Here is a 24,694-nt window from a genome sequence, read left to right on the forward strand (position 1 = left end):
ACTGATAGCAGTTGAAGAGAATCTTAAATGAAATGAGGCCATGCGTCCTCTCCAAATCTTTCAGTGAGTACCTTGACCCAAGGCTGTATCTGTAAGCAACTTTACCCTGACTAATATTTTGACACTGGCTGGCAAATGGCACAATGTTACATGGCAGTTGCACTTTTAAGATGTTTTCTGATGTATTTATGGTCTTTATTTTTTAGATTTATGTTGCAACAGCAAGAGGAACTATCGAACTTGTAAAATTTGATATCCCCTTGATGTTTCTTGCACCATATTTTTTTTTCTCCTCTAAACGTAAATGAATTTGATTTGAAGAAGTGACGCTGCCATGTTAACACCATCTTTCACATAAACCATATCATTCTCCCTTTACATCAGCTCAGCTTCTTGATGGAGCTATTGCAACATTGCCAAAACTGTTGTACCTATGTAGCCAACATTTCACATACATAAGCATTCATACGTTAACCATGGTTATTATATCATACAGGGATAAAAAAAACAAAACAAAAACAATCCTACACATGGAAACATATACAGCAGAACATATTTATCAGCCACCTTTCATCATCTACAATCTGTTTTTTCACGTGGTTCAGTTGTCAGAGTTTTTAAATCCAAATTTTTAAAGGTAAAAATAAAATGAAAAAAAAAAAGAAAAATTACTTCAGTTCTCTGTCTTTGGGCTACATTGTGTGAAACAATTGAACACCAAGCAATGATGAGCATGACGAGAATGAATCTCAAAGGCAAACAGGCAAAGAACGAATCCAAATGTTCCCCAGATAAGCCACAGCAACTGAACCATCACAGATGGAAAAAACATACTATGTATCCTAAATACATTTCAAATGATTCAGCGCAATCAACCATTGCTGAATGAAGCTATGGCACACATATATGACAATATATTTTAAACATTGACTTCATGTTTAAATATATTGGAAGCACAAATTGTGATGAGACATGATGAATGTGTTCTTTTTGTCTATTTTGTTTTCAGATGCACATTTCTGAACATGACCCACAACCATTATTGTCTGGTCTTTCCAGTCCCTTCCTCTAGAAAAGAAGCATAAAAATAAATTATGCTTCTTATTTGTTTGCAATATAAAAACATTTCTGCATTTCTTTTTTTCAGGTCTGGTAATTTTTTTCGTTGTTGTTTGTTTGGTTCTTTACAGTATACATTTTATTGTTGAATGTTTTAATTTGCACAGGTATTATTTTATCACATGATTCGTTTTTCTAAAGTGTTTTTAAGAATGGCATATGTTCTTTTCATGTAATGTATCTGCATGTCCTTCTAATTTGTTGTGCACCAAATTTAATTTTATTTTATTATTATTTATTTTTTTATTTTTTTAAATTCTTTTGATTGATTCAGGTCTCTATCTCTAATACAACAGAGTTTCCCTTGTATTCATTTGTATATGTTTGTGTTTACTTGCGATGGTGTGCAGCCCCCTGTGGGCAGAACATCACTAATGAGGACGGTGTAGTGGTGGCCCTGCCTCCCTGTAAGCCGGGTGCGTGGATTGTCCCAGCCATCATGGCCTGCTACCTGCTGGTGGCCAACATACTGCTAGTGAACCTTCTCATCGCTGTGTTCAAGTATGTAAACGCTCTAAGTCGATTCTAGCCTGTAAAATGTGACGCTTTGGCAGCATGACAACAGAAATCATTTGTATCTGTCATCAAAAACAGAATCACTCAGTCATAGCACTATCTGTGTTGCTGGAAAGGTCATGTCATGTTGTTTGCCTATGATATATGAACCCTTGGTTCATGTGTTATTATCTGCCATCACAGTAACACGTTCTTCGAGGTGAAGTCCATCTCCAATCAGGTTTGGAAGTTCCAGCGCTACCAGCTCATTATGACTTTCCATGAACGACCAGTTCTTCCTCCACCACTCATCATCTTCAGTCACATAACCATGGTCCTCAAACACCTGTGCTGTCGCTGGCGCAAGACGGACGACGATGAGCGGGACTCTGGACTGAGTGAGTGACGTGTGAACATGGCTGCTCATACATATTGACTCAATTTATGGTTTTCATTCATATTCTGTCCTTAATGCTGTGACAGTGCTCTTTACAAGAGCAAGTATTTAAATTATATATCATATCGTGATCATTTTATTATATATTAATGTTATTATTTTTATGGAAACAACTGACTTTTTTGCATTTAAATTATGCATCAGATTTTGAACTTGTCAAATCTCAAGAACTAAAAGAATGAAAAATATCAAGCTTAAAACAAAATGTTTCAATTCAAAATGTGGTGAACTATGTCATTACTGACATAGAAAAGAGACTGTTGTTATCATGCCAACTCTTTCATCCACAGAGCTTTTCATCACAGAAGATGAGCTGAAGAAAGTTCATGACTTTGAGGAGCAATGCATAGAAGAGTACTTCAGAGAGAAAGATGACAGATTCCACTCCTCAAATGATGAGCGGATTAGAGTCACTTCTGAAAGGTCGGACACGGATGCACTGAAAAACGATGTCTGTATCCTCCCTGTATCTTTCTGCCAATAGAAAGCTCCTATGTAATGAAATTCAGCATTGTGTCCAGCAGCAGATAGCAACAGTGGCAGCAGTAATCATGTAATCATTTGGATCAATAGCTTGCTTATTTTTCATAACTGCAGTGCATTTACAACTATAGCAATAATGTACGTATTGCGACAGGCTTATTGTTCAGTTGTATATTTTTTCTCATTGTTTCATCAGGCTGCAGTGAAGGAATCTTTCTGCCAACCTTTTTCTCCACCACTTTAGCCTTTTATTGTTCTCACTCCAGTGCTTTTTATTTCTTGTCTCTGCTGTTTTCTCGTCTCTATCAGGGTGGAAAACATGGCGATGCGTCTGGAGGAAGTCAATGAGAGGGAGCACTTTATGAAGGCATCCCTGCAGACTGTTGATATTCGTCTGGCACAAATGGAGGAGTTGATTGGACGAATCACCATAGCACTGGAGCGTGTGACGGGGGTTGAACGTGGCGAGGTCAACAAAGCACGTTCCAGGACTTCATCTGACTGCACAGACTCTGCATACATACTGCGTCAGGGTGAGTGCCCAGAAGCAGCATACATCCTCCGTCAAAGCAGCTTTAACAGCACCGAGGGCAATGCCTACCGTCTACAGGAAGCACTGGAGGGAACAGCTGAGGGCTCCATGTCCCCTCCTTCTCCTTCTACTATGGCCACTCGTACTAGAAGCCACTCCTTTTACGTTGGTGGTGGTCGTGGTAGTGAGCGTGCGAGTGGAACTGAACGTGCTGAGAGTTTCTTCAAAGAGCGTTCACTCAGTCTCCACAGAGCCAACAGCTCACAATCTGTGTCCTCAACTGCGGCCCCCAAGGAGTCTAAGCCCCTCCCCCCGGCGACGCTGTCAGTCTCCCAGCAGCACCGTCCATCATCATGCATCGATATCTATGTCTCAACTTCTGAGGAGGTGGGGCCTGCAGAGGTCTTCCTGGATCCTCTCCGTGTGGTCCCACCGCTCCAGAGAGAGTCTTCGCTGCAGTCAGATATCATGGAGACGGTGCTGCCGGGAGGCCGGGACTTCAGCAGCGCTGCCACCAGCGGATTGGGCGACAGGCACTCGGAGGGCATCGCAGGCAGCAGTGGCACGGCCGGAGCTATCTTCGACGACAGTGCAGCTGCCGATTTGTCGTTGTGCTCAGCCCACCTGTTACCAGACAGCACCTTACCCCCCTGGGACATAGAACCATCCCCACCGCCCTCAGCAGGGCTGCTCGAGCGCTCTAAGAGCAGTCGTTACCTCTCTACAGCAGGCATGACACTCCTGGATGAGCCTTCTCTGGTCAAATCCCACAGCCTCATGTTCACACCCAGAGCCTGCTACAGTGGAATGGGGGCAGGAGTCCAGGTAAAAGCTGCAGAGTACACCAGCATCACTGACTGCATCGATACACGCTGCGTCTCGGCCCCATACACACCTGCAGAACGCTCACACTCTCCTGGAGGATCCACCTCGTTCCCCTTCGATAAGCCGTCGGACGTTGGTTCCTCTCATCCAGAGAGAGAAGCAGAGCTTAGTCACACAGAGTCTGACCCAGAGGACCCTGAGGACCTGATTCCAGCCCCTGACACCCCTCGCCTAGGGGTCCTTGGCGGGCCCAGTGGGGCCCCCACCTGCTCCCCCTTCTCCAGGCTGGAGCGAGCAAACAGCTGCTCCTCAGATGACTCCCATCCTTCCCTCACGCTGGCCCCTCCGCATCGGAAGAGCCTGTCAGTGAGTGAGAGGATGGAGAGGGGACCGGGTCTGGGGGCAGATCGGGGGCCAGGGCCAGGGGGCCGGGGTCTGGCAGGAACCAGAAACCCCTTCCTCAGGAGCAAGTCTGGAGCACGGCCTGAAGCAGCAAAGACTGAAAGCCTCTCTATGAGGAAGTTGGCAACTCCGTCAGCTTTCCGCAGCTTCGATAGACAAAACTACACGTGACAAGGACGCTGGTCAGCACACTCACACACTGATAGGACCAGGGAAGCCAACTGAAGCAGCTGAGGGTAAAAGTAAAAACAGGGTAAAGTTGCCTGTAGACGAGACCTACAGTTTTTCCGTTTATGTTTTAGGTTAGAGAGGTGGTAAAGGTTCATTCATTGTTTGTGCTGGAGGGCAACTTTACCCTGGATTATGAATTGGGGGAAATGGATGGGAGATGAAAGAGTCCTACTGTACACCAGTCAAACACAAAGAGCTATGAATTTAGACTAGTTTTTACCTCCTCTTGTAGCTAAGTAACTCTCAGCAGGGTGTTGTCGTAATGGAAGGTGTATTTGTATGTCTTCCACCCACCACCCTTAAGTCAGTCTGTCACTGTGTTACATCACACAGCAAACACATCACCTTAGTCCAAGTGTGCTGTTCCTCTTAGCTGCATTATGGTAGAAACTGACCAATCTGAGAGACAGAGAGAGGAGAAAGAGGGATTAAAACTACCACCTCATTTTGTCATTTTCTCTTAGCACGGAGTCATTGCTGTCACCAAACTTTCACATTAAATACATTTTTCTAATTGCACCCTGTAAGACGTCAGCACAAGCAGTCAGAAAGATGTTATTCTTCTGATTGCTTCATTAAGGAATCAGTCAAGTGTTTGGAACCACTCGTGGTTGCATTGGAAATGATGGCAACAACTTACCTCTGGATACACAAAAACATCTTTCGAATAATCAGTATTTATCTCTTTTCCAAAAAGGAATATCAAAATTTTCTTTGGTTCACATCTGGTAGCAGAACTGTTTTTATTTCTTTTGTCAGATCAGCCCGAAGAAGAGAGCAGTGTTTGAACATACAGACAAAAGGTAACCCGCATGTTAGTGTCAGGAATGTGTATCTGCAGCAACAGGGAAATAACATCTGCATTTGATTAGCCATGTCAAAAGCTATAAGCTGTGAATCCTACACATCACTAGGGAAACTATCTTAGAGCTGATCCCAGAGAGCTTTAACAAGTGCAATTGCAAAAATTGTGGACAAGAGGGCGCTGTGATCCTATTTCAGAGGCAAGGCTTGCTGGGCGAAGTTGATGCTAACTTTAATTGCCTGCCCCTGACACCAAAAACCCTTCCACTCAACCAACTGTAGCTATCCTGGAATCCAGCATGTCCTCTATCAGGTTTTGGCAGTGGCATTATGTTGCAATGGTTTTACACTCACCAATACTTAATAGATCCGTCCTTCATCTCTTCAATAATTGTCATTCATTTGCTCCTCTCCTGTATTTTTTTTTTTATTGCATTCAAAGCCAGCCACTGCAAAATCAGACTATTAGAAATTAGTTGCCCAATGAATAAGTTTATTATGTCATACACAGCTCAGAGACCTAAAAGCTCATTTAAGAATTCACTTTTCAAAAATAAGAAAGCTTGAGAATAAGCTGTAAAGTATATGCATTCTAGCTGAGATTTTTTCAAAGGCGTTCATTTTAAGTAACACTGGGGATGAAATATGGGACTCTTACTATTAAACGATGAAAGCTCAGATCAGTGTTTTAAATTGTTTTCATTTTTTTATTCTAGTGCAAGAAGTCTGGAGAGGAAGAAGGAGTCCTCTGATAGCTTTGTAAACATAAGATAACAGAATTCTTACAGATTTTTTAAATTGTGTTTATGTTTTATATTTCCGCACTCTTATAGTTCATTTTAATCATATTGCATTTATTTGAGATTGACTCTATTTATTGACATTTTCTTGCTCATTGATAATTACAGTAAATGTCTGTTTGAATTACAAAATTGATATTTATATCTTCTCAGTAATATTTTTGTCGAATTTTAAGTATTTTCTAATTAAACTTTTAAATTTAATAAAAGATGACCATCTACATGCACTAAATGCTGATGTATTATATTATTTATTAAATATAGAATTGTCTGATATGCTGTACATTTAAATCATATTTCAAGTATTTAAAGTAGTTTTTACTGTACGTTGTATCAAACAGCTTAGCAACTTATGAGAATTTTCTAATGTGAAGTTGACATGGCAATGCACAGTTGCCAGTAAAACCAAATTTAGGGTGCCTTTTCGGCATCGGTGGAGTATGTGGGGGCTGAAGTCATTCTGAAGTCAAATTTCTCTGTCTGTCCCCCACCGCCCTTCTAATCACAAAATCCAAATATCAATGATTATTTTCAGCATCTGGATTTTGGATGATCTCTTACACTATGGTTTTTCTCCTAAAACACATCGGATGTACAGAGTGGGTCGGACTGGGTCATTGCTTGTATGCACTTTTATTTGAATCCTCCCTTACAGATAAAAGTACTCTGTAATTCAGAGAAATAGTTTTCATTACTTGGAAAAAAAGAAAAAAAAACCTATTTGCACATGAAACTGATACATGTAGATTAGGATAAAGCATCATTGTGAGGTTGGTGCTGTTTCATTCATTCCATTTTCTTGTTTGAATTGAACGCCTTGACTCTGACTCTTTGTGTTACAACCCAGTTGGATGATCCAAACTGTCCATATAACCACTAAACCCAGCCTGAGCTTTAAACAAGCGCTCCAAGGATTCAGTAACTTAAAAGAGAAAAAGGTCTAAATACATCTGGTTTTAGTCCCAAGTATGGTATAGTTCCTATAATGCAGCTCTGTAGCATCTTTGACCTCACTGATTATTATGGTGAGTATGGTTATTTTTCAAACTGCTGGCACCCATTTCACAACACTGTTTGTCTGTAAAATATGTCCAGGTCAACCTGGACATTATGCTTATTTTCCCAGGTGATAGAAAAAACCCTCCAGAACTATAAAAGGCATCATACAACTGTTCTCAGAAGCTGGGTCGTAGCTTCCATTACCAGTTAACTGACCTTAATCAGTGAAGTCAAGTGAATGCCCCTTTAAAAATAGTAATTATAAATAAATAAATCATAAATTGTATCCTCGACATGTAGTCAGTGTGGATCATTCCAGTCAAACAGACCAAGGGGTAACACACTTCCATAGTCAATGTAGCTGGTCCATTTGCACAGAGGAGCTCATCTGCAATTTCTTCAACAATTATGGTGGTTAGAGTATGTTTCTGAGAGGAAAGGTTGACCCCTAGTCAATGCTCAGGGAGAACATTAACCCAGTGATGCAAGGTACTAAATATATTAAGAAGTTGTGGAAGGAAGTAAGAAATAATTCAGCAGGCTTCCAGTATAATCACTGTGCTTTATGAGGGTAACCCAGACACTTTGTGGATCATGGAGGGTCTGTACATTTTGTACTCCATGTCTTGATCAATGGCAATAGTGAATGAATGAATGTCTTCATCCCTGATCGACTTATTCAGTAGGTTTAACTTCCCCACAGAATAGACATTAGGTATGTTGTTTGAGCAGAGTAGTATTTTGGTAGGGAGGGCTTTGGCCATGCCCAGTTGACCCTCACATAGTGAACCAAACCAAAATTTGCCAAACCAAATGGAAGTGAGCTGAGCCATGCTCCACTGACCTGTTGTCTACACAGCTGTGGCAAACAGGATCAACCAAGTAAAGGTCATAAGGCAAAACTCAGTTTTGCATGGCTAAGTGTGAAAACACATGTCTGAGACAGACTGAGAGTTTTGGCCTCTATTTGACCGGTAGTGATTTTTAAAAAAAATGATGACGAAAATGTCCAGTTTCTTTATCCTTACAGGAAGGAATATGACACAGTACATTATTCTCTGATGGCTTTGTGATATGTTGACATGACTGTCGGAAGGTATGTGCACGTGTGTGTAAGTGTGCGTGTGAATCCTCTAATGATAGGGAGGCATGCCAACACAACACAACCCAAAAGAATCTCAATGTACAATATATTTTTTTTTATATATATATATTTTACGGTAATGACATTTACAGTTTTGTGGAATCAGGAGCAAGTGATGATTACCAACAGATCCGCTTCCCTCCAATGTCGACTTGTGACGCATAAGCTGAAGCGAGTTCCTCATATATGTTTTTTTTTCTGCAATAACTGCTGATGTTGTACATCTAAAACTGAAAGGGACTGACTCTCCTGCTGGTCACAATTTATGTAATGTCCTTTAAATGCATGCAGTTCTTCCACTCAGCGTGTACAGAGACGACCTGTAAAGATGACTGAGAGAGAGATAGAGTGAGATTATAAAATGAAATCAAAGTAGTGAGTATTTGGATGCAAATACAAATCTGTATTCCTCAATGTGAATAGGATCATGTCTGGCATGCATTGTTAAATAAACAACTAAATAGATTGGTCCTCCGTGTCTGGAATGTTTTTACTTTGCATGGGTTTTTAACTAATCAATGACAGCAGGACTTAGATTGTTGATGTCTGCATATGTTTGAAATGTATTTAGTAGAATCAGGTCTGTTTTACTCTGTTACAGTGGTGAGAAAGGACCAGTAGACACAGAACTGAACAAAAAGTAAGAGGCAGAGAAGAAATCTGGTTGTATTTATTTAAATGAACACTGGATTGTTGATCAAAAGCCTGAGGGACTAAACATCTGGAATATCTGCATCTCTATTACTCCTTTTTATGATGTAAACTACAAACTGCTGATCTGATCCACCTCAGTGTTGTAGATCCTTTAAAATAACCAAGTCCCCCAATGTAAAGCACCTAGCAGTGAGCCACATCACTGAACAGCTCTGCAGTGATGACGGCAGAATGTCAGCCATTGCCACCTCCCCCTGCCTCCCATTGGCTGCTGGTGAGATGAGGTGGACAGGTGCTGCTGCACTTGGAAAACTTGTCTCACCACCATGAGGTACGCACGCAGCCTTGAACTGATCGCACAGGGAAAAACCTCTTCCTGCGGTGAGACACTCACCACTTTATGTCCCCTGGGTATTATGGTTCAAACACATATTTCACAACTGGCAGCTTTCTTGAGGTTTATTTTTTTTACCTCTGACCTTCACCTCTGCAAGGTGAAACTTTTAAGTCGGTTAAAAACCCAATAAACACCCACATCTCAGTCTGCTGAAATAATGGAGACAGCCAACTCACTTCTGCATTTGTTAGATGTTTCTTTGTATACTCTTTGCTCAGACCTTTGATCACAGTACAGTTCTTAATAATAAACCTGCCATAAATTTCTCTGTAAATTAAGGTTTGGAACCTCACCGTTGGCAGAACAACACAGCATCAGAAACCGGCTTAAGAGTATAATCTATACTTCACATAGATAATAAGCATTTTGTTTTGAGCGTTTCGGTGAATTGCACTATCTGCATTGTGTAATTCAGTAAAACATTCCTGCCCTTCATTGAAGAAAAAGTGGTAATACCCCACTTTGAAATACTTCATCAAAACTCTTCCGTAAGTGCCCCTAACCCAAATGTACAAAAAAGTAGCCAGTGCAGTGACAGTATTTCTACCTACTGTATTCACAGTGGACCCTCTGTGGTTTATTATGGGATAATTATTGACATTACATTCCTCAGCTGGGTTAATGTGATACAGCCTACAGAGCCGTAACATGGGAGTCCTTAGGTAGCTCACAATTCCACACCTAAACAGATCAAACTGTATTTTCCAGCACCGCCTTCAACTCACCAATGATTCATGTGGATCATGTGGACATGATTCATTTACTCTCCCTTTTTCTGTTTACTGACTTCTCAGCGGCCTCGGTGCTGTTAACCCTTTAAAGGCCTCAGTCCGCCCTGCTCCATCAGTGGAGGCCCCCATGACCAGACAGGGCGCTACCACTCAGGGGCCTCACACCCCTCACATACCCACAGGGGGGCCGGGGGGAGGGTCTGTGTGAATGTATGTTGAGGGCCAATGTGGGGGTGTGCAGTAGCTGAGTGTGTGTGGGGGTATAAGGGGGTCTTTTGGGTGTGTGTGTGTGGGGGGGGGGGTATAAGGGGGTCCTTTAGGTGTGTGTGTGTGTGTGTGTGTGTGAGGGAGTTCATACATGGCGTTAGTGAGTCAGATCGTTCAGCACGTGGAAGGGAACATTCTGTACCGGGGTTAAGCACGTGCCCCCACTTATCGCTGTTGTAGCACGCGCACGCGCAGACTCGTTCGAAAACAAGTTCATCCGTGACACAATCACCACAACGTGTCAACACAACAGCCCGGTCCGGCCCGACGCTCTCCTCACCTCCGGGCAGGAGGAGCGGGCCTCCCCCTCCCGGGAACCGCTCGGCGGCGGGGAGGACGTGTCCTGCCGAAGCTCCAGTTTCGACTCGCTTGCTTTTTCCTGGAAATTCAGCAGTTCCACGTCCAGAAGAGGAGGCGGGCCAACACAGGAGGAAGAGACCGATCCATCTCCGCAATGTCCGGGCTTCACCCGCATCTGTGGCGCCCAGACACCGGCTGAGGCCGGCTGCAGACGGCTGCAGACGGCCACACGGGACGAAGCCTCCAGTGAAGGGCTTGTTTTTGCACCAGCAGAGGAAAGGAGGTGCACTTTTCTCCGTCTGTTTCAAAGTGTTGCAGTGTTGTTGTGCTGCATTTTAAATGTGTAAACCGTATCAACACACACCTCTGAGAGGGTCACAGTGACACACACTCACTATAAAAACACAGGAGTCACTTAACTCACAGATAAACAACGAATCCAAAGTCCGAATCATGTCAACAAAACAAAACAAAACAAAAAAAAAAACAGCATTGCCTAATCACAACCCCTGAAGACTGAAGAGGTTTTCCAGGGAAATTTATCCATGAACGACCGCCCACTGCATTAGAAGCTCTCCCTTTTCTATTTTTATTATTTTTGGCTCTGGGTCCTGTTACACTTTCAAGTGGTTTGACACATATATGTATATGTGTTTCTCTGTGTGTATGGCTGAGTGTGTCTATATATATATATGCTTATGAATGTACATGTATGGTCTTATGTCAGACTCAAGATTAGCAGGTCCACTTTCATAAAGCTAATGCAGCACTGTTGAGGACTGCACTAATTTAGGAGCAGGCCAAGGTTGTGAAAGTGGGTCACAAAGTGAGACCTTCCTAGAACCGATACACAATGGTCTTGGGTTGGTTTACATCAAAGAAAAACAAACCTCATGACAAAAATATGTGTCATCACCTAAGCAGTGGTCTGCCTGCTCTGGTTGGCAGCCGGTGTAGCTGCTGATAGGAGGATGACAGCCGGATGACTGCACTGGAGCATGCATTTCACAGTTTAACTACAAACCTAATGTCGACATAAATCTCGCAGTACAGGAATGTGGTGAATGAAAAACTTGCAGGCCCTTTATAATTGTTGCTTAAAGCAAAGAAGCCTCCGACCCATGTAGAAAGACTGGTGCCTGTAATGGCTGCCTCATTACATACCTCTACCTTAAATGTGAATTGCTTGCACGAGGAAATAGATTAGAAACTGTGTGGCATGAACAGCTACTGCTGGCTCCCTTATGTCAGCAGTGTCCTCCAGTCCACACATGAATCACAACAAATCTTCTGAACCATGTGGCCACTGACATAATGAAGAAATCCATTTAATTTGTGGTGGGCCTTACTGAAAATGCAAACTGTGGCAGCTGAGTGAGGGACATACATGTGTTCATGATACTGTTGAGAAACCCTCAAGTGTTTTGTGTTTTCCTCTCTCCAATGATATGAACATTTATTTAACACCAATCATATGCACTTACAAGTAAACTGCAACTAAAACACATGTATATTTTAATGTATTGGGGGGGGGGGGGGGGTTAAGGTTACAGCGTGGGATTGGGGTCATGATCTGTGATTACCAGACACCTCCTTTTGCATGGTGCATTCAAGTACCTCGTTAGAGGACGTCGAAAATAGCACCTGTTTGCAAATAGACCTGGTAACAGGAGTTTTTTAATAATTAAAGAAGCAAATTGCACAAAGTCTGTTTGTAGTCATATTGTGGAAAACTTCTTTGCACTCCATGTTTCTTTCGCCATGATACAATCAATAAACAGCTCGTCTATTCACAGTATCAATTCATTCTTCCTTTGGTGGCATCAAATCAGTAAAGTCTAAATAAACTAAATGTTGATAAAACTCAACATTAATGTTAAAAAGACGAGAAAATAAATTATAAATATAGATATTTTGTAATAAAACCAGATGGAAACAATATAAGAAACAGACTGATCGTTTCTGACAGTGCTTTCAACAGTAATTTGCAAATATGTCACTACAGCAGGTTCAAGTTTCAACTGAAATGAGAAACACACAATTCTGTTTTTCATCTTTACTCAAAAGCCTCTTTAGCATTTGAATAAGTTAAATTTCAATGCTAAAGTAATAGACATGTCATGTTCATGGTTAGTTTCAGGGATTCAGGTTGATTTCTTTATATTCATATTTTTCACAAATACATTTTGACATTGGTGCTCGTTGTTCCCGATCTGCCCAGATACTTTGAAGGCGGCATTGTTCTGGTCCGGCCCATTTAAGCGTCTCTGATTGGTCAGTCGTCCCTTCACTTGCTCGTGTGAATGGGCGATTCCAAAAACCGAATCACGTTTCTCCTCGGCCAATCACGGCCCCGTTTTATTATGACACCGCGGGATTCCGCGAAATTGTTTCTTGGAGTTGGGAGAAGTGCCGCTCACAGTAAAATAGGACAAGTTGACGCATGTGTGGGAGCGCTCAGAACCGCAGACACAATAGATCAGTCGGCAAACGCTGAGTTTTAGCGATTCGTCTTCGAGAAAGAAGGAGTCTGAGGAGACAGACAGAGAAGCCGGGACGCGGTTCATACTATCTTTCCTGAGGTGGTGTTTATTTCTCCGCGCCGCAAATCCCAACAAGAAGCCGCAGTCTTTGCGGAATAGTCACATTGAAGACGACACGTGTGGACGGCCACCACATGCTTTCTGGGAGGACTGACGACTGACCACTTTATTGCATCCGGTTGTTTTGTGTCATCTTGAGCTACTTTTGGTAAATAATTTCTTTCCCTCATCTGGATCGCCACAGTGATGTCGGAGGTTGACGTCTCTGCAGACTTTGTCCCCAGCCGACCACCGGGGCGGACAGAGGACACGCTCAAAGAGAGCCAGGAGAACGGGACTTTGCTGATGGTGGCGATGATTTTACTGGACTTGAAGAAATGCAGCCCCGGGGTTATCGGCCCCGGGGCCGGAAGATGCCTCGGGGGCGGCGGCAGCGGCGGAGACGCCGGCGCGCAGGAGAAGGTGGAGCGGGGGAGTTGCCGGTTGAACGCCGGAGACAGCCAAGGCCCGTCGGCGGCCAAACAGTGCCGGAGCAGGAAGGCTGGGGCGGCCGCGGCTAAGAAACAGGAGTCCCCCGAGAAGAAGCACTGCTGCCCCTTCACCGGCTGCGGGAAGACGTACGGGAAGTCGTCCCACCTGAAGGCACACCTCAGGGTGCACACCGGTAAGAGGAAGCTCTGTCCAGCTTCTTGGGAGACACGCCTACGAAACTCACAGGACCCGGTTCTGTTGACGACAGTGAAACCACTGTGCGTCACTGCTGCCATTAGTTTTAATGCCGGATGCACGATGACATCACCGGGAAAGAAAAAGCATTTCTGTTTGTAGGATGTCAAATATGTTGAGGGATAAAAGAAGGGACCTGCGGAAGATGAATCGCTGTTAGAAGGGCGCCACTGTCAAGTCACGGTTTATTAGTAAACAGGAGAGCAGGCAGCTGACATGAGGGTCAACATGTCCATGTTCCTGCCATTCAGTAACTGATTAGAGGAAAGGTGTTCCCATGAATTCACCCCTTCTGGGGGCGTGACTGAAGGCTGGGGGGTATTTGTTATTGACACACACCGGGCGTCGCATGTTGTAATCCCTGTCGGAAACGGATGTATGTGTGTTTTTTGTTGTTTGTTTGTTTGTTTTTTTGTCTTGTCCTCGGTCGTCACGGCAGAGATGTGTGTTTTTCTGTGTTAATGTGGCTAAACAGCGAGTGATACCACAGTCGGCACCGACATATTGGCTCGTGGTTCGCATGCAGGTCACTGCGACACTTGTCCCCACACAGTCTTATCCTGAGGTAACCCTCCCTGCACCACCACTTCCTCATACGTCATCACCTCCCACCCCCACCCCCGCCTTGTCGGGTTGTAAACAAGAGCAGACATGTGGTTCAGCAGAGCACGTGGAGGAGGAGGGGTGGTGGCATCCAAATGCTTTGGTTGTTTTTTTGCACCTAAAGCACGAGGCTTTTACCACCACTGACCATTTCCAAACCAACCTTTCCTTTTATAGTTCACAGGAAACACTGAGTGCAGATGTTCCTTAAGTGCCTCAAAAGAGCTTATTTGAGATCACTTGTCATGTTGGAATCCGTGTCTTAATGTCAGTCTTGCCTGTTTTCTGCATTTAATTAAAAGGGATTACAGTTAAAACATTGTTCTTTTTCTACACATAGCGCACTAAAGTCTGTTGGCTCACAAACAAGGAGAAAGAATAGGCTGAAATCAGCAAAGCACTGGGGGAGAGTTAAGAGCTCATATAAATATGGTCAAAGTGTACTAATACAAAACGTGTGCGTGTGTATGTGTGTGTTTCCTCAGGTGAGCGCCCCTTCGAGTGTACCTGGTCCGAATGTGGCAAGAAGTTCTCTAGATCCGATGAACTGACACGTCACTACCGCACGCACACAGGTGAAAAACGCTTCAACTGTCCAATGTGTGACAAGTGCTTCATGAGGAGCGACCACCTGACTAAACATGCCCGGCGACATGCCGGCTTCCATCCCAGCATGCTCCAGGGCTCCAGTGCGGTTAAGAGACGCCGCTGCTCCTTGTCTATGTCCTCAGATTCTGGCGACCAAAGCCCTTCTCGGGTGTGAGTCACAGTGACCCAGTGTCACTATTTACTGTAGTAAATACTGTACATATATACATAATGGTACATGTAATTGATAGAGGCTTACATAACATGGAGACACTCACGAATGGTGAGATGTATCTACATGCAAATCCCTTCAAGCCAGACAACCCAACCAACCCAACTATTCAGAGAGTTTTTTGCTATGCATGTAACTTTGGGTGACAGTGATATTTTGAACTTGAGTGTAATAACATTCAGGCTCCGCCCTCTTCCCTCCTGAGATGACTGGTATTTAATAAGTATGCCAAACAGGTCTAGTTGTTTTGACATTTGTAATTTTTGTTATGTGATGTACCTTTCTGGAAAAATCTGCCATTCTCATTCGTAGCTTTTCAAAAACACTATCCCTCTTCACTTTGCATTACAGACTTTTCTTGCTGGTGAAGAAACAAAATCTCTCAAGTGAGATATTCCCAATGTGTATGTAGGTTTCGGGAATAGTCCTTAAATGAATGTTATACTGCACAGTTAAATGCTTACTTCTACTTGTACAGTTATTTTTCCATCCAGAACAAGGCAAATGTACAGGATAGCAGTATTATCATGTTAATTGATTAAACAGGTCACTTTCAAAGGGATGATGTACTCAGTAAACTGTAGTTAAATGCTATTAGAGAGTAATAAGACAAACCTATAATATAGAGAATTACAGGGCTTGGAGATTTAATTTAATAAATTTAGCTATCAAGTTAGTAAATCAGGTTTACCGTGAGCTTTTAGGTATAGGCAGTGTGTTTCTTGTGTTGAAACATAAATATTGATACATGGTGTTGAACTCGCAAAGAATTGCAACCAAACACTTTTACCATACTCACAGCAAGACCATAATATTTAAGCAAACCTCATGCATAAATAAACTTAATCCTTTGTGTTCCTTCTGCAGGCTTGTGTCAATAGTACAGGAAACATAACAGGGTAAAGACTTTAAAAGTGGAAACTCTCCTTTTTCAGTTTTCTGTGTTAAGACCACAGTGATGTTTATCAAATGTGTGCAAACTATAAACAGCAATGATTGTGCCTTTTAAGGGTTTTGTAGCAGAGAGGAATTTCTACATTTTCAACCTTTGGAAATTATTACCAGAACGAACATTGTCAGATTATTTATATTGATATTCATTAATTTGAATATCAATTGCTGTCTCTTATATGTATATGTGTGTGTGTATATATACATATATATATATATATATATATATATATATATATATATATATATATATATATATATATATATATATATATATATATGTGTGTATGTATGTATGTATGTATGTATGTATGTATATACACACACACACACACATACACCAACAGTGCCAGTTGCTGTAGATTGAAACTAACGTTTGTTTACTCTGTATCTGGACTGCATTTTATCAGGGAATGATGTGATGCATGGTCATTTCGGCTAATACTACACCCCCTGGTGGTTGACGCGGAAGCACAACATTTCTCACAAAAAGTCATAACACCTTTTTTACTTTCGGTCCTTGCATTTTAAGGCACACTCTTCAGACTTGTTTCTTTGTGAATCAATGAATTCCATAATGTAGCATGTTTGTATGTATTTGTTTGGTACTGTATATTTTTTTATTTGCCTGATAATCTTTTATAATACAAATGGAATGAGAGGTCGTCCACTACAGGAGCCAGAAACATATCATGTTGTGATGTCATATAATGTTCTTTTTCATACCTGCCATTTAATGCATTAAAACATCCTGATAACAGTGTAGAGTGTAAACCTAGTTGTAGTTAGCCTAAAACACAAACTACATTTATTTGTAAACTGAAATGTTTCTGGCATTATGAAAACTGTGATTAGTGATGTTGGTGCCTTTCAGGTTGGAGCCCTTACTTCTGATGCTACTGTACTGTAATCAGGGACTGTTAATGCAGACCCCATGTTATTGCAATATACATAGCTGTGTAGTAATTACTGCTCAAAAATATTTTAATGTTAAAAATTAAAATATTTTTTCTTTATACACACGTGCTCCTTAATTCACACAACCAAAATCTGGCTTTGTTAATGTGCTACATTTATGTTTCATAAATAAGGAAATGCCCTTCTATGATATAAATTTAATAATTTTATAATAACATAAAAAAAGCATCAAAATAGAACTGGGTGCACTCCATTAGCTTTGTGTTTATTTGTTTTCATACACTGCACATAACAATAACATTGCTAAATACTGGAATGGAAGTGTTTACAAGGAAATCATTTAAAAAAGGGAAAACCAAACAAAAGCAACTGTCACCTGTGTTTCGATGTAAAAAAAAAGCATATCTTTATAGAGAGCAAATGCTATTCAAATAAACAAAATTATCAAGATTGAAATAAATACACATCTTACAAACTTTTAAACTCTCTACTTAAGGCATACTCCAATTGCAAATACTCAGCTTATTTAACAAAGACGGGATCATAAATGAAGGATCTTAGTGTTCAAAGTCAGTATCCTTAATGTTTAAAAAAATAAAATAAAATTCCAACCTCGAAGTCAAAAGAGACAAATAGATGCCATCTCACTCTTTATTTTGGCATTGTATGTCTGTATGCATGCATCTGCATATACAGGATGTGTGTGTGCGAGAGAGAAGAGAAGGTAAATCTTTCTGCCAAATTAAGATAGAAATGGGAAAGAGGGAGTGTCCAGTGATCATCGTGTTCTGTGACACTGACTGAAAAAAGATACTATGGTGGGAGGAGGTGGAGGGTAACCTAACAGACTGTTCAAAAAACCTATCAAAAGACCGGTCCATTCCCTTTGGCCTCGATGACATGGCAATCGTGTTAGGTGAGTGCAATGATGTGTGATCTTCCCTTTTGACACAGTTCATTTCAGATAAAACACTGTCACTGCTTTGCAGGAAAGAGTACACAGATATGCGCCTGAAAATAAAAAACACAATGTGCAAATTCCAAAAAATACAACTCAAGCTAACGGTAAAGCCGTAGCAGGTGATTGCACAACATAAATTGTGTGTGAATCATATGTGCAAACAAACTACTTGCTTATTATTTTTAATTCAGTCTATTCAGCCTGGTACTCCTCATGCAATTTTCTCCTCAACCATTCATGTTTATACATTCATCCCTAATCTGTGTAATGAAACAAACCAAAAAAAAAAAAAAGTGTTGAAGTGAATGTGAATATGAATGAGTGCCATGATGTGGCCTGTGCTACATAACAACCCGAAACAGTACAAACTATTCTCTATTTGGAGTACCAAGACTGCAGACCCCACATCTCAAATATCTCCATGGCATGGAGACATGGCACAGACAGTCATACCAATCCACCAGGTTTAAAAAACGAAAGCATTTAATTAAAAACCAAAAAATTAAAAAAAATTAAAAAACGCAGCCTAGAGTTCAGGTAAGCAGAACAGTTGAGAGCAAATGTGATAATGTCTCTTATTCTTCAGGGAAATTGAAATCACTTTACAGCATCAATTCATCCCTTGTTTACTGTCTACTAACATCAGTGTGTTAAGTTACATCATATTCACCAGGAGAAGGGCTCTCAACTACCGGTGCACGTCCTACCATAGGAGGAATACTCAACTTTTAATCATATTTTAAATACATAATCAATCTTTTCACATATGTTCCTTCTGCTATATTTTAAACCAAGGTTTCTGTATGTTAATTTGATTATTTGTCATTGTCATTATCGTCATAGCACTTAACTGTCATTACAATATTCTACCAATATTTCACTGTCACCGCTCTGGCAGCGAAGTAAACTCACAGTAGATGGAGATCAGGGGTTATGTTGTGTAGAATGGGGTCAGGGGCAGGAGGTCAGACGGGCAGGGTTACTGTATTTGACAGGTGGTGGAGGAGGTTGCCTGGCAGCACATGCAGGTAGGGTTGACTGATTTGGGCGGGATCAGATCCAGGTCTTCGTCGTCTGGGATCTCGTCTAGGCGGTAACCGTCTTTCAGCAGCTGGATGTTCAGATCCTGATTTATTTGCTGGAAGAGGGAGCAATAGACAGAAGAGGTGGATGACGCGCAGCAAAACGTGTCACAACCCCTGGACCAAGGACCAATACCAGACCAAAAAGCATCACAGCCGATTATACTGAAGTAGGCCATCAGGGTAGTAAGTAATCGATCCATTAACTACATGAACCAGCAATGTTTGCATATTTAGTTTGAACTTGGGTCAGGTTCAGAATTGGTTACTGAGAAATCGCTGTCTGTGTCTGTTTGTGTCATGCTGTAAGCATACAAAGAGCACAAAAAACAGTATTTACTGTTTAAAAAACAAAAACAAATCTGCATTAGCCTGGTGAATGAATACTACCGTTACCACTCTCACGTCTAGAAGGTGAACATGTACCTGGAGCCAGCACCAACCTAGCTTATGTTGAGATTAACCCTAACCCACTCATAGGCATGTTATATGTTATTTAAGTAATCATAAACTTCTTACATAAATTATAATTCCCGGTGTTATGTGTTGGACTGTTTATAGCTGTTACCTGTTAGTAGATTCAATACTTGAAAAATTTTTAGTTATTAATCGAAATATTACAATTATTTACTATTAGGTGCATGATTTGTAGGTAATGGTGATTGTAGCCGAGCAGAGCCATCGTTGTCTTATTTGTCTGGTTTTGTTTTATTGCAGTTGGCAAACCAGGTACGTTAGCTTCCTGAAGTTAATAACAACACGGCCATTGCGCATGCGCGCCGCCGTCGGGTCAGCTGGAAAGACGCCATTAGCTAGCATCTAGCTGTGTTTCCAGATTAGCTGCAGCTAGCTGCCTGGTGTGCTAATTTAAGCAGCCGAATGGCTGAGACAGGGACTACAGTCAAAACTTGTGCTGCCTGCCACCTGTGGGGACAGTGGGGGACGAGGTTTGAAGCTCAACTCACAACGTGTCGTTAGCATTGGTAAGTAACCGCCTGTTCATGATAACGATGGCTAGCAACAACAAAACGTGCAAATAGCGCCCTTTGAAAGTTTCCTCAGTGAGAGTTTGTGTTTCCATTCTATGCAAAATGCAAGTTTGATGCTCATGTGCTCACGAAAGACCCTTTTTTAATGAATTACATGAAGTTGTTCAGACAATCTGCGCTTTTGACTTAGAGTGGGTATAAATTTCCAATTTGAAGACTGCCCAAGTATGTTTTTATTTTCTTTTCCACATCATTATTTCTTTGATTGCGTGAAAACAGAATCGGAAAAAATATAATCTTTTAAAATCCCAGTATTTTGCTTTTTATGCACTCAAGTTTTTGTTTACTGTAACGTATGGCATAAATAACTCTGATTAATAATTTTAGCTTCCACTAAGAAACATAAGCAATCTGCCTATGTGCGTTTCATTATACAGTCGATCCTCAAGCTTGGACTTGTCCACAACAGAAGGCTAATATTCATATTTGTATTCATTTATATGTAGTATAATCATACACTTGCAGGCGGGAGAGCATGGGCCGACAGAATTAGCAAAGATAAATATGATGGCTAAAAATTTGCTTGCTTTAGGACTGACTTATGAAATCCTGATGCTAAGCAGAAAGTATAGTGAACAATGCAAGTTGCTGGAGTGAATGAGGGTAAAGAAGCTGAGTGTAAATTAGTGTATTTAAAATTATGTATCTGCTCTGGTATATATCTCACCTCAGCAGAAGAGTATCCCGATGATGAGTATCTAGACATGTCAAAATCATCATCACTGTTAAAAGAGAACACAAGTTAGAATTTGTGTGTGTGTGTGTGTGTGTGTGTGTGTGTGCGTGTGTATTAATGTGCTTCTCTGGTCAAAAATTGAGGCATATACTTTGTGTATGTTTGTGTGGGTGCTCACCTGTCTGTGTCTAGGGCCACCAGGGGCTTCTCATCTGGACTCTGGTCTAAAGAGGAATAGCCTTTATTGGGCACTACCAATCTATGGAAAGAAAACCAAAAGAGAGACAGCAGAGCAAAAATGATCACAGGAGCAAAAAGGCATGTACCGGAAGAAATATAAAATTACAAAAAGGAAGAGGTGAGTAAGGACTGACAAAGATACTAAAAGAGAAGCATAGTGAGCGAGAGAATGCCATAGGTGAACTGAGTGACAACATAGAGATGTGAAAGATTTAATTCTTTAGACATTTTACGAATCAGTGAAACAAGTTTGGGTTTTTTTTTGTTTGTTTTTTTTTTTTTCTAGAGCCCTACACACAAAAAAATACAACAATCATGAGAACAAAAGCTGCCAATTCAAACCTATTTGGGATTTTGCACATGAAAATTTCTATACACAAATCCTTAAACTATTACAAGAGGACATCTTAATTCTTTTATAAATATTTTTCATTTCTTTGTTCCTACCAATAAATGGAAGCTGAATGGCTAAGTTTTTCCACCAAGACCTTGGTGCTCACTCCTTACCGTGTTCTTGCCATGACATTGTTCTTCTTGGGCTGCTGGTTGACCGGACTTCCTACTGTGTTGCTGTTCTTCAACGAGCCCTTCCTAGCAAGCTCTCTCTGTTTCTCTGCACAAATCATAAACATGTTAACACACACATCAGTTCAGCTTGAAATTACACCTGAATGGCACAAAACTATTAGGTAGACAGAGTAACATCAAACTAATGTCAACTCCTGAAATGCTCAAATTTGCTTTGAAGAAGCTTATTAAATAAGTCAGGGAACCTTCTTACCTTTTGCTGATGTGAAGCATGGAATTTGTAAAAGACAAATGCAGAACAGGTATTCTTGACTTTCAGCTACTTTGTCACACAGCTAACTTTGCTCTAGTTTTAAAATTTACAAACAGAATTAATATAATAAATGTACTTGTACAATAAATATAAATAAAGTGAAATTTTGTCACACGATCTTCAGGAAGTGGGAAGATAAGTGAATGATGCTCGGTTTGGCTCTTCTCAGTCAGTTTTCTATGGCATCTTTTCTTTCTGAACTTGACATGAAGGCAGATCAGTCTACACAGTGGGCAGTGTTCGAGGTAATTCAAACCAAAAACCGACGGTTGATTCAGTATTCAGTAAGAATTCTAATTATTTGACTATAAAATTAATGACAAATGATATTGGTCTAATCTGAACCAACAATATTAGGCCTGTTGTTAAAGGCAGGATCAGCCCTAGAAAATGAATATGATTTAAATTGTGTCATCAGTTAGTACTGCATATATTTGCAAGTTCAGCATCCAACTTTATTTCTTCAAGGCAAGGCAGTTGAAACTCTTTTTTTGTCTATTTTTATCTATTAAAGTTAGCATGGTAACCAGCTCGCCTGGACTCTGTACAAGCTGCTGAAGTTAGACTTTGGGTAAAGCCACAGTCCTTCAACATAAAATATGCCAAAGTAAATTTTTTTACTTCATATAAATGAAAGAAATTCATACTGGAACCATCAGTGTGTTAAACGAATATTCGAAGAATAAGTAACAAACAACTTAGATTATTGTCATTATTTCTTTAAAGTATTAATTAAATCTAGGTTTTTTACAGCCTAAGAAATTTGAAAAATATTAACTCAGTGTAATGTTGGTTTAAATGGAATAATATTTTTTAGTTTTATAAGGATTGAAAGAACATGAACAAAAACAACTATATAATGTGATTCCATCTTTTGATTGGAATTTTCACCGTTCTATGACATAAGAATAAATAATTAGTGATTTTTTGTTAAAGATCAACAGCATTTAAAATTGGCAATCTATCATTGTATTCTTCTTGTCCCCTTTAGTTTTCTATAAAAAGTATGCCCTCTCATATCTCACCTTGAGATTATGCCATATTAACTCTTTTTTTTTTTTTAAGGGCCTTGAATTTAAAAGCGATGTTGTGATATACTGATTCCCACAGGCAGATACACTTGCCCCACAAATACTATTGCCATTACTCACCTATTTTCATCTGCAGGGGGGAGGGCTTGTAGTTAATAGTGACAGGTTCTCCCTCTCTGGTGTCTGAGTCTGCCTCTGAGGTGGTGGACGAGGCTGGGTCCTGAAATGGGAGGATGGCATGGATGGAATAATGAGCACATATGTGCATTAGGAAAGGTTCGATGAATAATTAATGTCTTTTCGTCAAGCATAACAGACCCTTCTATGCTCAGTCAATGTGAATGAACAGTTCATAAAGAGAAATATGAGAAGATTAATCCCGGCCTACCTTATGAGTGTGTAAAACATGGGTAGCTGATTGAAAAGCATATAGATTTAGGCTCACATGCGCATACTACCTGTAAACTGGATGGAATAAACATTTTTAAACAGAGGTTTTGCTCCCTCTGACGGGTAAAGGCAGGGATTTTCAATCCAATTTGAACAGGTTTTAGGTGGAATTGATCAGGTTGCTCTGGGATTGTTTGGTCCAGATGACCCCAAGAAAAATCCTGAGGGGGAAAAAAAAACCCCAAACAAACCCATATATCCTCTGTGGACAGCGCTACTTCAAGGAGGAAAAACAATTTACACAAGACATGGAGGTGAGGTATGAGGACGCCTGGAGGCTGTAGGTCAGACTGCTCTGGGTCAAGTCTCGATCTGTGGCGGCCCCGGCTGTGGACAGCAGAGGCCGCCCTCCAGCCTGCAGTAACCCGGGGCCCCGCTGCAGGCCGGCCGGCGCACCGACATAAAGCGGCCTCCGTCAGCCGCTCACCACAGTACCGTCCAGGCCGGAGTGAGCTGCTGTTATCACAGCAACACACGCTGTGTGGAAACATGAATCATCCGCTTCCCTTTAAACGATTTACCGTAAACTGAGAGAAACCTACAAAGCAATAACTGAAAAACTTCACCGAAAATGCTCTATCGGTCGGAGGAGACGATAATACGGGAGGGTGATGGATTTGTTGGGATCATGAATGGATGAATGGCAGGCCTCATACTGCCAGCACCCCGGGGCGATGCTGTTATTTTAAAGTAAGAAAACCGGAGGAAAACACCGATCATCCCCAGAAGACAGCAGCCAGCAGATGCGACTTACCAGCGGCTGCATCTCCGCCTGCATCTCCGCCTCCTGCACGGCGCTCGGCACCTGAAATCTGTCTATTTCTTCCATCATTTTGGCGGCGCGCCGGCTTCCTCCTCCTGCAGCTGGATGTCGATGCTAAACGGCCTTTTCGACGAGTTATCGCCGAAACTGCGAGAGGTCTCAGATTAGTGGCAGCCTGTGTTGTTGTCCGGTAGCGAGCTTCATCCCAGCAGGCAGTATGCCGACGGTGGTGTGACTGGTTGGGTGACGGTGACTCCACCACCCACTTCCGGATGGGGTATCCCAAAATGTGGTCGGAGTACCCAGAAAGGGCCCTTTGGAGTGGACCGAGGTCCCCAGCAAATCAAGTGAAAATCAGCAACAACGTGACCAGTTTTGTGAAGGTGATTGCTCCTTCATT

At 41.5% G+C, this 24,694-nt stretch overlaps 3 protein-coding genes across 6 annotated transcripts in view; 2 read left to right on the plus strand and 1 right to left on the minus strand.

Annotated features, from left to right (window-relative positions):
• Positions 1-4,484, plus strand: part of trpm3 (transient receptor potential cation channel, subfamily M, member 3) — a 97,401-nt gene extending 92,917 nt beyond the window's left edge. The window contains exons 22-25 of the mRNA XM_029511656.1: positions 1,470-1,620; positions 1,819-2,012; positions 2,362-2,494; positions 2,864-4,484. Coding sequence (XP_029367516.1) covers positions 1,470-1,620; positions 1,819-2,012; positions 2,362-2,494; positions 2,864-4,484 — 2,099 coding nt within the window. The remainder of the gene's footprint in view (positions 1-1,469; positions 1,621-1,818; positions 2,013-2,361; positions 2,495-2,863) is intronic.
• An 8,564-nt stretch (positions 4,485-13,048) lies between these two features.
• On the plus strand, positions 13,049-16,473 carry klf9 (Kruppel like factor 9). Its single transcript, XM_029511022.1, has 2 exons — positions 13,049-13,847; positions 14,998-16,473. Exons 1-2 carry the CDS (start codon positions 13,430-13,432, stop codon positions 15,273-15,275), a joined length of 696 nt encoding a protein of 231 aa, XP_029366882.1. The 5' UTR covers positions 13,049-13,429; the 3' UTR covers positions 15,276-16,473.
• Positions 16,474-17,590: 1,117 nt separating this feature from the next.
• Positions 17,591-24,494, minus strand: fam219ab (family with sequence similarity 219 member Ab). Of its 4 annotated transcripts, none has more exons than XM_029511074.1 (6): positions 24,337-24,494; positions 23,245-23,301; positions 21,717-21,814; positions 21,148-21,228; positions 20,961-21,015; positions 17,591-19,300 (listed from the first exon to the last, which is right to left on the minus strand). In XM_029511074.1, exons 1-6 carry the CDS (start codon positions 24,361-24,363, stop codon positions 19,142-19,144), a joined length of 477 nt encoding a protein of 158 aa, XP_029366934.1. In that variant the 5' UTR covers positions 24,364-24,494; the 3' UTR covers positions 17,591-19,141. The 4 variants fall into 4 exon arrangements, with proteins under 4 accessions (XP_029366934.1, XP_029366932.1, XP_029366933.1 ...); XM_029511072.1 differs by having other exon boundaries at positions 21,717-21,822; positions 23,202-23,301; XM_029511073.1 differs by having other exon boundaries at positions 24,286-24,494.
• Positions 24,495-24,694: the final 200 nt, after the last annotated feature.

This window comes from Echeneis naucrates, chromosome 9 (genome assembly GCF_900963305.1).
Source record: "Echeneis naucrates chromosome 9, fEcheNa1.1, whole genome shotgun sequence".
NCBI classification, from domain to species: domain Eukaryota; kingdom Metazoa; phylum Chordata; class Actinopteri; order Carangiformes; family Echeneidae; genus Echeneis; species Echeneis naucrates.